The following is a 12897-nucleotide window of genomic DNA, read 5'->3' on the forward strand; positions in this document are numbered from 1 at the left end:
ACTTGAAGCACAGGAAGTGGTCTGCCCCTAGTGGATTGAAGATGATCAGCAAAGTGTTATCTGCAGCCAGTCAAAATTAAAGCCATATTCACTGGTCTCCATGAGACAATAACAAAATACGGAACATCAGTATGTCATTCGTATTTCACCGGCGTTCATTTCATTTCCAGCGACCATGGTACGATGGTTCAATAGAAGCTTGGTACCTCACATAAATGCATGTACTACTCCCCACTGGCTGCCGCTGCTTTTGCCTAGTCCCAGCTGCATCGACAAGGCTCACTTCAGCCCTGACCTTTGGACTGTCTGTCTGCAGCTTTGCAGTCAGGGAATGAGTTTGAATGGTCAAGTCATGACTCATGAGTGACATTAGTGTACAGTTATGTCTGTAATGGGTCCTCCTCACAATGATAAGTAGCCCCTTTCAGTTGTACTCCTGTGGAGTAAATCTAACACTTATTTTAATGACATGATACATTCAAGTATTAAATCTAGGGTATCGTTAGAACATATGTAAATAACATGTTATTGGCCCTTAGAAACCTAGAAAAAATATTTGTAGACCTGACCATGTCAATAAGTGATTGTCTCTCCTACCATTCATCTAAAATGTTCTCTGATTTTGAACCCCAGAAAAATACTGTGCAGCTGATACCTCTTATCCACCAGATCTTCTGATTCACTCAGAAGAAAAAGAAACAGAAACACACAAGTTGACCCTACATGATGGCCTTCATTGTGTTCAGTAGGGGGTGTGCACTGTGCAACAGAATCTCATTCACATGGCCTATTATACCAAACCTTGCCTGGCGAACCAGACCCACACCAGCCATCCATGCAAGACTCAGTATGACAGAGGTGCCGTTAATCTTGCATAAGATGTAAACTATCAATGACCTGTCATATCTGCCGTTCAGCTAAGACAAAAAACATCAGATTGCACAACTACAGATATTACAACAATTTATTCTTTTTTGATCTGTTAGTCTGTGCACTTCACAATTATGAATTTAGAAAAAATAAACACGACCAGCAGCTCTTATTGTCTGTAGATGGCAGAGTTGTTCAGACGTCTACTGCTCTGCCATCTAAAATGAGAGTAAACATGATGTCTTCAGGAAATATGCATGCTCAAAACATCCAAAAACACACCAGTCCAGCTTTATTAGTGTAATTGAGTATAAATTAGTTGATAATTATAGGCAGCTCCAGTTGGAGCTTACTGTCCATTGATCAGCGGCTGTTCATTTGAGAGCAAAATCTCTATCTGCTCCCTCACATAGTCTGCGTAGTTCAGAATCTCTGAGATGCGCTTACGGTTCCGGCTTCCCTCGTTGGCATGTATCTGTGAAACCAAAAACCAAATGGAGATATTTGTAAACAAATGACTACTGAAAACTGAACGCAGTACATGCTTGTGTGTAATAGGGCGACGCCTTTGTCTCACATGGCCCCCTTTCACTGGTGATCTGTGTTTAGTGAGAGGCTGTTATCACTGTTTTCTGAGAGGCGCCTGGACTTCTCATACCGTCTTCATCAGCGCGCTCAGCCACGCATTGATGCGAGTGACAAGGGCATCCTCACGGTTGTCTATCTTGAGCAGATGATTGTCATGGGAGGCACTGACTGCATTGGTCACTGTGTCCTTGTCCACAAACAGCTGTCATGAAAAACAGAGCAGTGGGCTTAGTGCATCACAGCCAAAAGTAAGTCAGCAAGGACAGCAAAGCCAAACTGATACATGTAGTAGGTATATCTATATATCTACCTGTATGTTTCAAGTATACTGTATCTAATGCAACAGAGGTCTGGTTTAAGAAATAAACTTGTTTTTATATTCTTCACCATAAATTGTGTTTATTCTTGAGGCCGAATGCACATGATACCACACAGCGACACATTGTGGAAAATATTTCTAAATGGGGACCATCACCACTCATCTCAGTACATCTGAGTGATCAAGCTGAACATCGGGCCCCTTTAGGATAGAGTATGTTGAGGTTTTTGTCAACTTGTATCAGTTATAAAGATAAGGTTCATTTGACAGCCCACTAACAGTTAGAAGGACAGTGAGTGCAAGGACTGCCGTGGCCTACTGGTTAGCGCTTTGGACTTGTAACTGGAGGGTTGCCGGTTTGAACCCCGACCAGTAGGCACGGCTGAAGTGCCCTTGAGCAAGGCACCTAACCCCTCACTGCTCCCCGTGCGCCACTGTTGTTGCAGGCAGCTCACTGCGCCGGGATTAGTGTGTGCTTTACCTCTATGTGTGTTCACTGTGTGCTGAGTGTGTTTCACTAATTCACAGATTGGGATAAATGCAGAGACCAAATTTCCCTCACGGGATCAAAATAGAATATATACTTATACACTAACCATTCTGACTTCATCAGGCATGTCCTCCTCCATCTCATTCTTGGCTATCCGCTCCAGTGTTGCTACGGCGATCTCCAACAGTTTCTCATGATGGTGATTCTCTAGATCTCGGCACTGGGCAAATGTGTTGTTGAGTCAAGGGAAAGCCAAGAACCAATTTTACATCACATTTTAGTGCTCTGCAACAGGAGTTTCGCAAGGGGGAAACCCTGAAAGAATCTGAGGGGCCCTGACAGTGTTGGCCAGGCGTCCTAGATCATGCCAGGTTAGCAGATGTTGGGGGCACTCACACAGCTGGAACATGGGACTGTAGTCATTCCCTGTGAGGCACACAACTTGAGAAGAAAAGGCAAACCCAAGGTTCCCATAATAATAAGCTAAAATTAATTTACAGTTAAAACCAACTCAGTAAGCTTTGGGAGAAAAAAAAACCTTCTCTTTACAGTGAACAAACACAACAACAGTGAACAAACACAACAAAAGTACAGTCCTCAGGTCCTCCGTTTTCGTCTTGTCAATGCAATGAACAAAAAAACAACTTTAAATTGAGAGGAAACCAGGAATCATCAGGGTGTGTGATGGGAGGAAACTCAACTCAGCAGTGTTCAACTGCAACTAAAACACTTATCTGCACACTAACTACACAACATTATTGTTTTGCATTCAATGCAATATTGAAGTACCACAGCACAGAATAATTATCTAAAATGGCAGAAGAACTACAAAAAGCTTTGTCTCGCTTGGACATTTGACAATTAAAGGATATATTCCTTGTACATGTTCCAGAAATGCTGCAATCATGTCTGAAATGTTCCTTTCAAAATCTTTTATGATATCCTTTAAAGCAAAGACAAATGGGTTAGTTTTAGATCTTGTACTAACCTCTATGTATAATGTTGCTCTTATTGCCAGCACCAAAACTCCAATAGGCAAACTTACTCTCTGTACAATCCAAAATGATCAACATTCTCAAATATATCAAGTACAGTGGTGATTTCTTGTATCTCTCGTTCTATCATCTAGTCACTTCATTCCAATGTGTCACTGTGCAGCACTTCTGATTACGTAAGGGATGCTCAGCTTCTATCATGCATTTGGGTGGGACAGCATACATCACCTCCAAGGGTGATGCCACAGCATCCATGCTCCCTCCCCCATGCAACTCACCTCCAGCTGATCCACCAGCTGCAGCTCCAAGGTCATGAGGCCCTCGTAGAGCTGGCTGATCTCCTCGTTGTGCTGATCGACCAGGGCATCCAGCATTACACTGTCCGCCATTTGGTGCATCTCATTTACCCTCTGCTCTCTCCAACACACACATCAACACATACTGAAAGGACAAACTCACTGACTGACAGATTGTAGGTTACCTTACATTTTCTAGATAAGGATCAACCTCGGTTGAAATAGTTGTATAATTTCAGTAAACATTGAGTCCCATTCTCGATAGAATCCCCAAATAGTACACTTTGAGCTATAAGCACACCAAAATTATGCTTGAAGTACAACCCCAAAACAGAAAAAGTTGGGACGTTGTGTAAAATGTGAATAAAAACAGAATGTAATAATCTGCAATGGAGTTGCTGGCATCAAATTCAAAATTAACATATATTTTCCATGAAATAGACAACACTTTCATTTTCAACATTTGATATATTGTCTATGCCCTTTTTGCTGATAAATATTGGTTTACGAGACTTGTATATTATCACATTCTGTTTTTATTTGCATTTTACACAATGTTCCAACTTTTTTTGTTTTGGGGTTGTATAACCATCTAACTATGGGCTGCCATCTACTACTTGTTTGATTTCTAAGGTATGGAGTCACACCTGTCTCCGGACAATCTCAAACTCGGCCCCTAGCTTGGCGGCCCTGTCCTGGTTGTCAATCACAGCCTCTCGGTAACAAGAGAAAAAGGTGTCGACCTCGTTATGTCGTCTCCAGTGCTGTGCTAAGCCAGCCTCAAACAACTGGGTGCACAGATTCACTAGCTGGTTTTTGAAAGTAGATTTGTGTCAAGGCAAATAGATTACAGAGGCTTTTACTTATCTAAATTATATATTATATATCCGGATACCCTCATATAAATACCAAGAAGATCACAGGGGTAAGTTTGTATAACTAGATATTGTTAAGTCTATCAATGGAATAGTCTGCAATCAAGACAACACCAGGAAATATGCAAACACAGACTTATGCATAAACCTTATGTTCAGTGAATGTCGCATTGTGCAAGGATATGACTCCAATAAGGTGGGCACTCCAGGGAGATGAGCCAACTTGGTTGCTTCAGCATCGTCTGCAAACATACTCTCAAACAAATAAGATCCATTCAAGTACTCCACAAAAGCATCCTGGGGAAAGCACAAAGGTAAAGCTCACGTTACTTTAAAGACTGACTACATCGGGTCTTGCCATACATCGTATGGTGCATAGTACATAGATCATAGTTTTTCCAGCAAATGCAATTTTGGATTGAAACTCAAAAACATACTATTTGTAAAAGGTCCAATAAAAAGATAATCAGGTATTTAATGGAAAGTTTGCATGAAATCAGTTCCAACCTTATGCAGCTGAAGCTCCTCCTCTATTTTCTTTTTTTCATCTTTTGCTTTCTGTTCCTGAGCCTCATTGTGTTTCTTCTCCTCTATGGCGTACTGGTACTTTGCAAATGCCGCTTCACGCTGTGCAAAGATCGATTTTCAAATGAGCTTGATGTTATATCACAGAGAAGGAACACACTGAGAAGTACTCCCAAACTCTCTGAAGCATACGGACATTCTCTTTGCCACTCACTGTTTTTTCATCCAATAGTCTGTAGTCGAGATAGACCAAGTCCGGTAGGTAAGCAGCAATAAAAATTGTGTAGTTTTCCTCTTTGCAGAGAGGATTACCAGCAAGATTAAGTGTACGCAGGTCTTTGAATCTTCTGAGGTATAGCACCTAAAGAAGGAAATTCACAATGCCAGAAATGTCAAGAAGGAACAATGCCATAATTGTCAAGTCACTCGTTATTATATATCCTGGCCTTGGCTTACATTATCAAGTTCAGAAATGAAGTTGTTTCCAATTGAGAGGATCTGCAAGCTCAGAAGAGTCTCAATGTTCTCAATAACTGAGATCCGATTGTTGAATAGGCTCAGATCCTGAAGATTAACCAGTTTATCAAGTCCCTCAATTTTCTCAATATTGTTGAAGGAAAGATCTGCAGAGAGATAATATTTTGAAAATGTAATAAATGTTTACGTCTAAGAACATTTATGTATAAGCAATGATTTGCGTGATGTAATGCCAAGTAATGATGATCAAGAAGCATGTCTGCGATATTTATCTACCAAGACATTATAGCCTATTATTATATTATAAGCAATGTATGATTATAATCTGTAGATGATTATGCAATAAATCATCTACAGACCCACTCAGGGGATATGAGCAAAAAAAAGTTTCTGCTGAACACGTAAAAGTTTCTGGTGAGCATGAGAAAACATCTGGTGCGCACAAGAAACATTTATTTTTTTGCCTTTATCCTCTTAGGGGCTTTGAGTTTCTGGTGAGCAGCATGTGAAAGTTCTGGTGCACACACGAAAGTATCACATGCACACATTACTTACCAAGCCACACAAGACTGACAAGGCTGTCTAATCCTTCAATCTTCTCTATGATGTTGTTGTCAAGTTGAAGCTTTGTCAAGGCTGTAAACTGCCATAGATGATCTATCTTTAAAATATCTGAATAGATGAGAAGGATTGTTGTGGTCACAGAGTGGACAACAAGTGATCAAAATTATGCAAATGATTTGTGGAAGATTATGCAGTGCCTCCATCATGTACTATCATCAATGACAGAAGCAGGACTGTAGTTCTACAGGCAGAGTGACAAACTCAGAAGTAGGCTAAATTATTTAGCAGAAAGTTGCAATTACAACCAAATTATCTTTCCAGGGCCCTTGCAGTGAACATGCAAGATAAATTGGCCATCCTCTTGTGTTTCCTTACTTAAGAATTCCAGACGCAACTGAGTTACTTCGTCAAATTCAATGCCCTCCTCTTTAGCAATGCGCCCTGCTGGGCCTTGTGGACCCTGTTCCACAATAGCCTTTTGCAGCATCTCCTCGTTCACCACACTGGGCTCTATGGTGTCATGTAACCTGCTCATCTTGCTGGTCGATCACGCTGGTTATAAACTGCTAAGATGGAATAAAGAACAGGTCCTTCTTGTTACATTTTGCAATCAATCTTATCATTAAGCCTGCTTAAGAAAAACAGTTGATAATTCATTTAAGCAAAACCGTAGCCATGGAGTCAACATTGGGGGGACCAAATGTGCATGGCGGGTGAAATCAGTTCCTGACTTTTAATTATATGTACAAATTCATAAACACATGCTATGTTTATATGTTTTCTTAATCTGTGCATTCAAAGCAACCTGGGGCGGGGGTTGATGCCAATTGGGCACTGATAGAAGGTGGCATGGGGGGTGAGTAAAGGAGCAAAAAGCTGACTTAGTTAAAAAGTGTCATAGCTTGGTCTAGGGTGCAATTGTTCTGGTTTGAATATTGTGAAATAACATGATCACATAAGATAGAAAATGATACATTCTTGAATACAATTTATTCTAGTTAACAATAGTTTGTAGGGCCCTAGCTCTATAGTCTATAAGGCTCTGGTTTGCCTTAGGTAAGCACTAAGCACTACCCTAGTTCAACTTAGAAAGAGCACTGATCAGATGCTACAGGAGAGGAAGGGCAGAGTCTATATCCTCTTTTTTCAGTTGGTATTTTATAATTCCTATAAGGGTCCTGTCGTGTTTTGTTTTCCCTGTTTAGTGTTTCCTTCATGTCTGCTCCTCTTGTTTACTTCCCGTATCCTGTTCCATGTGTTCCTTTGTTTGTTTTGCCATGTGTCTCTGTTCCCTATGCCTGTGTCTCTGCACCTCACCTGATCCTCCTTGTCTTGTTAGTTGAATTATGGTTTCCACCTGTCTCTTGTTTTACCTTGTTCCTTGTCCACCTGTGCCCTGTTACCCCTGTGTATTTAAACCCTCTGTCTCCCCTCAGTCTGTGTTGGTCATTAGTTGTTTGTGTAGTGGTTTAAATACGATTTGTTCAGTTTGCATTAAAGGATTCTTGTAATTCTAAGATTGCCTTGCCCTGCGTTTGGGTCCAGCTCGCCCTCATCTTACCGTGACAATTCCAAATGCTACCAAATGCACAATTCCAAATGCTACCATCTGAACCAACTTTCTTCTCTAAGCGATGGTTCAAGAAAGGATTAACGTTATTATGCAAATCAAGTCAGTGTTTCTCTGACATTTCTTCACATAACTTAACGTTACCTGAGATCATCTCATAGCTGCACTCCCTCTGTCAGACTTAACCAGTTAACATACAATGTTTTAGTTTGTGACGAGTGATTATTTTGCACAACAGTGAATGATACTGTAATGTTAACGTTAGCACTTTTGATCATTATTGAATATTGGGGGGTCCCCCTCAAAGTAGATTGGCACCTTGCATTTCACGTTAACAGTTAACGTTAACTTACCCCACGAGACACCACCAGAGTTTGAGTAATAAAAGGTGAGTTAAGTCGCTCAAGATGTTCAAAGCTGAAACGACCATTCAGCTTTCAGATAGGCAGCAACACGTTATTACAAACGTTAATTAGACGCCATGCATAATTTGCTTATTAAAGTTGACTAGATAAGCGGCTAACTTGTAGCATATTCTACCTTACGAACAACAGAACTGGCCACAGCGGAAGGACGCACAAACCGTTGCGTAGCAACAAGCCGGTCGACTGGAAAGTAGTCTGGCTGAGTTCGCAGGACAATTTTGAAGATCTTTCCAGATCATCTTTGAACAGGACGATTAGGACTTTATCTAGACTCACAGAGAGAGGCAAATGTAACATATGCACTTGTATTAGGAGCTGACTTCCCTTAAATCATAAGAAAAGCTCGCCTATTTTCTAGACCCTTCTGACCAACTACAGCAAAACGCACTGTGATCTTTTTTTGGAGATTGATTATGTAATATCCGAATGAAGGGAAATAAGCCAAACGAAATGCAATAAATGCAAACTTGATACTGCAGTTTATGATAATCATGATTTATGATCAATGCATGTGCCTGCTTTCCCCAAGCAGCACATGAAATATACAGCATAAACATAACATGACATAAACAGCATCTCTGGACATGGACAAGAAGTTCATTGAACACAGCTTACAATGAGTCCCAATTTTATCGACGGTTAAACCATCCACTCACATTTAACGCTGTCGTGTATTTACCAATGACAGCGTTTCATAGGCGGGACTTCTTATCGCGCTGTCTCCCACCTTCACTCACTCCGTACTGACTGTTTGTTGTCATCAAGATGGAGTTCTTGCTGGGGAATCCGTACAGTACTCCGGTTGGGCAGTGCATTGGTAAGTACTGAGTTGTAGACAAATAATGATTTTGCTATACAGTTCCCATAAATGAAGGTTAATTGTATACCCGCTCTGTAAGCTTATTCACTGCTCATTTCAGAATTTTGTAGCCCACATCCTGTTAGCATTTCGGCTAACTAGCCATCGACAGCTAGCATAATAGTCGTTTGATACAGCAGCTGACCGTCCAGTTAGCAGACTAGCTGTGAGGTATTTCTTGACAGCCTGTCAGTAAGTTGTTCAGATGTGTTGGTATGCCGTTGATGGACATACAAATGGTTCTTTGCGCATGTTGTTCTAGTTGCTTTATTTTAAAGGATGTTCCTATCCTAGCTAGCCTTGTCTTTCATATTTGTTCAAAGAGCCACCAGACCAGAAGCTAACAATAACGTAACGTTAATTGGTTTAGTACATCCTCGCAGTAGCTTCATACATACCAGCTTGTTTGTTATATGTTACTAACAGGGCAAACAAGCTTTTGAGCTTCAAACAAGTCAATTACACTCTTTATACTTACAAACTAGTTCATTCAACGTTATATGGTAACATGGGTGTTACACACTTAAGCAACTTTACTTGAGTGAAACATAAGCAACTTCACCTCAATTTTTTCAATAAGCCGGATGTACAAGTTTTAGTTGCTGGACTGTTGGTAGTTATATCTGACAAGCTCTTTTTGCCAAGGCTCTGCGACTGGTTAGCATAACTGTATTTACCAACGCCCATTAATGATACAAGAGTGCTTTTCTGGCCAAAGCCAAAACTTCCATGGTGTTGATCTCCCACACATTTCGTACCGGCAGGACCACATATGTTTCTGGTGAAAGGATTCATTAGTTGATTTGTACCGCATCCGGATATGCAATGACAATAAAGTCAGTGTTTGAGAGAGCCTGTGTACCTTATTTATCTACCAGATTGATGAGACAGTGTACAGTATACAAGCTGCTTCAGAGCACATCGCTCACTGTCAAAATCAATTGGACCTGCAGTTTTTTTGGCTATGTTGATTTTGCCAAAAGTTTTGTTTAAATCATTTAAATCTCCTAATTATTTAGGCCTAGCTGACACAACTACTCTATATAACTGTCAGTCAGCCGAGGATGTAGGCTATTTACTCTAAACACTAATCTGATGCCTAGTCTCCAGTTGGGACGCTGTGACGGTCTAGCTGTAGAGTAGGCTGGCTATCAGTGTTTCCACTCCAGGAAGCATACTGTGCTGTCTGTCAGTTATTCTGTTATTCTTCTTACTAGGGACAGAAGGCACATAATGTGCAGTAAAAACCATAAACACTTTCAACTCTGCTGGACAGACTCAGGAAAGGAGACCTCCTAAATATCCAGAGCCACCCGGGAACACATTCTCCCCTGCAGGCAGCAGTGTTGATGTTATCTGTTGGAGTCTGGATCCAGCATTGCTTGCTGTTGAGTCGGATGACAGAGGTGTCCAGGTCTCTGACTGCTGAGAAGGAATATGGGTAGGGCCCTTCGTCCTCTTAGGCTGGATAAGTCTCCCCCTTTAAGTGGTCTGTTTTGGTTCCCAGTGAATGTTTGGTTTGAGCTCAAACTCTGACCCCCACAGAGACTGTTTGATGTCTGCTGATATGCCGTTGTCGACTACTTGCCACTCGTCACAATAATGGAAAACAGGTCCAAACAGGCAATGCTATCTGGTTTACTCCAAGTGCCGCTGAGTGAAACACTTTTTGACAGCACATGTGTGAGACTCCTATGTTTTTTATGTTTTAAACAGGAGTGAGGTGTGTGAAGTGTGTGATGGTGTGTGATGGTTCACCTGCCAGTACAGAGTAGACACACTCAAAGTAGGGTTTTAAGAGACTTCCTAGATCTTCCCTGTCGGTCTAGTGGCCAGTATGGCCTGGGCTGGCACAGCCCGGAGGAGGACTGCCCTCTGATGGGGCCGTCTGCAGATGCACACTCACAGCCTTCGGCTTGGCTGGCGTCACTGGCAGAGGATGGCACGGCCTGCCACTTCCCTCCACGTGACAACGGCACTGGGCTTCAGCTCGCCGAGCAGCTAGAGCACAATCACCTCTGCTCCATGGGCCTCAGCAGCAGCCTGAAGGATTGATTGTGCCTCTCTCTCTGTCCTTCGCTCTCTCTCTCGCTCTCTCTCATTCTCTCTCTTTCTCTCTTTTTCTCTTTTTCTCTCTCACCCACACACGGAAACACAAACACACACTCATTCCTCATCTCTTTCCCACACTTTCTTTTCCTCTCTTTCTTTCATTCTTTCCTTGTTTCTTTCTCTTTCGTTTCTTTCTGTGAACCCTTCCCCTTACACAGCCCTCCATTTTTCCTTCCTCCTCACTGGCTTCGACTCTTGTCTTCCCTCTTGTTTTCCCTTTCTCACTCCTCATCCCACGCTCCCGCTTGCTCTCCCTGTGTTTGCTCTTAAATCCTGTTGAAACCGATTACTGGAGAAATCCCAGTGGCTGGAGCTTGTTAAGTCCTAATGCTCTTCATTCTATAGCTGAGCTGAGGAGCTGAACCTGTGTCCCTCCTCCATCTGTATTATTCTCACCTTCTGTTTTGAAGAGCCACAGGTGGAGTGAAATGCAAAATTCTTTGTATGTGCTGATATGAAATGCACTCGTAATGAAGATGCTAAAGCAAGGCTTTTTTGCTTTATTGTCTTTACCTGGACGATTCCTAGCAATGTCATCTGGGAACTTTGCCGAGTTTGTTGTCTGTGCCAGCTCTCTCTCAGCCTTGCGCATAAATGGTGGGTGTAGGTAGGGCAGCCTGGAGTTGAGGTGGAGGACACAGCTCGTGTTTCTCCTGGCTGCCTGGGCTCTGGGTTGTGCCCCCCTCCTCTCTCTTAAGGACGGAGCCCCCCAAAACACACACACACACACACTTAAAAGACTTTGCAGGATCAGATACTCTGAATGGTGAATTGTTGCTGCTAGTTGAGACCCATGTGTCATCATGTTGCAGCATCTCAGGTGAATGAGACCTAGGTTGTCATTCCCTGTGTAGCTGTATTCCACCCTTAAAGATGATGACTCGGCTGGATTTAGTGCCTCCCCACCCAATGGTCTTAAAGCTATCCTATCTACGGTTGGAGTTAAGAGGTCAGACTGACCGTGTGCTGAGAGGACAACTCGTCCTCTTCTGGGGAACCTGAGACAGGGGCCTGCTCTGCAGGGGACCTCCGCTCTCCATGGTGCTGAAACAATGATGTTGGCTCTGATCAGGAGGTCTCTCAGGCACACTTTATTGAAGTCCACTGAAATATTTAAAAGGTCTTTGATCAGAGCTACTGCCTGAATGTCCAGACCTGTTAGTGTCCTGAGTGTTTTACTGTCTTTGTTCTCTGCTATGTCTATGTTCTTAAATTTGGAAGATGATACTCAGAGAATGGGTTTATCCTATCCATAATTAGAGTGAGGTTGGTCCAGTCAGAGTAGCCTACTGGTATAACAGAAAAATCAGATCGTCACACTGTGCGAGTTGGATGTCTCTTTTAGTCAAAGATTATGAGGCCCATTCTATATTTTGTTGGGTGGGAGGAAGGGGAATAAGCACAGTTTGGTATTGTAGCACATTGTATCAAATGCCAATGGCAGCTAGTTCAATGTATTGTATCAAATGGGCTCCTAAGCTATTTGTAGCTTAGTGGAAAGATCAGTCATTATCAATCAATAAAGCCTAACCTGAAACCTGACTGAATCTGATGACAAAAAAGGTTAACAAATTCCAGTATATTGCTGCCATAACCTGCATCTTATGCTTCTTTCAATGCTTCAACCAGGATTCAGAAGTGGGGGAAACCACACTCTCTTGTGTGTTACTTTTAAAAGGATTTATTGCACCATGCCCTTGACTACAGACGCGTTTCGGCGTCAAGCCGTCTTCAATGAATTGATGGTGGAACCCGGTTGATTTTATTTCTGAAAGGACTAGCTGGGGTTATCTGACTTTGTGCCACAATCTGGACAAAGGTGTGACCAGGGTCAGTTTCAGCATAAATGACACAACCTTACTATTGGTTTGCTGTTTTATTGGTAATTGTTGTGTCTCTCACTGATTATGATCTGAATTGCCATAACCGGGG

The 12897-nt window shown here is 42.1% G+C and overlaps 2 protein-coding genes across 4 annotated transcripts in view; one reads left to right on the top strand and one right to left on the bottom strand.

Annotated features, from left to right (window-relative positions):
* Window positions 1–1116: 1116 nt before the first annotated feature.
* Window positions 1117–6534, bottom strand: drc3 (dynein regulatory complex subunit 3). Of its 2 annotated transcripts, none has more exons than XM_076266808.1 (12): window positions 6375–6534; window positions 5991–6107; window positions 5415–5581; window positions 5173–5319; window positions 4941–5060; window positions 4618–4730; window positions 4218–4380; window positions 3541–3675; window positions 3140–3210; window positions 2374–2497; window positions 1529–1660; window positions 1117–1345 (listed from the first exon to the last, which is right to left on the bottom strand). In XM_076266808.1, exons 1-12 carry the CDS (start codon window positions 6532–6534, stop codon window positions 1220–1222), a joined length of 1575 nt encoding a protein of 524 aa, XP_076122923.1. In that variant the 3' UTR covers window positions 1117–1219. The 2 variants fall into 2 exon arrangements, with proteins under 2 accessions (XP_076122923.1, XP_076122922.1); XM_076266807.1 differs by having other exon boundaries at window positions 3541–3672; window positions 4206–4380.
* A 2186-nt stretch (window positions 6535–8720) lies between these two features.
* Window positions 8721–12897, top strand: part of tom1l2a (target of myb1 like 2 membrane trafficking protein a) — a 26901-nt gene continuing 22724 nt past the window's right edge. For both annotated transcript variants that reach the window (XM_076265155.1, XM_076265156.1), the window contains exon 1: window positions 8721–8811. In XM_076265155.1, coding sequence (XP_076121270.1) covers window positions 8760–8811 — 52 coding nt within the window. In that variant the 5' untranslated portion in view covers window positions 8721–8759. The remainder of the gene's footprint in view (window positions 8812–12897) is intronic.

The sequence above is a fragment of the Alosa pseudoharengus genome, unplaced genomic scaffold, assembly GCF_046254945.1.
Source record: "Alosa pseudoharengus isolate Yale_2024_CS ecotype anadromous, Long Island Sound unplaced genomic scaffold, YU_APseudo_1.1 YU_APseudo_1.1_scf_4, whole genome shotgun sequence".
Classification (NCBI taxonomy): Eukaryota; Metazoa; Chordata; class Actinopteri; order Clupeiformes; family Clupeidae; genus Alosa; species Alosa pseudoharengus.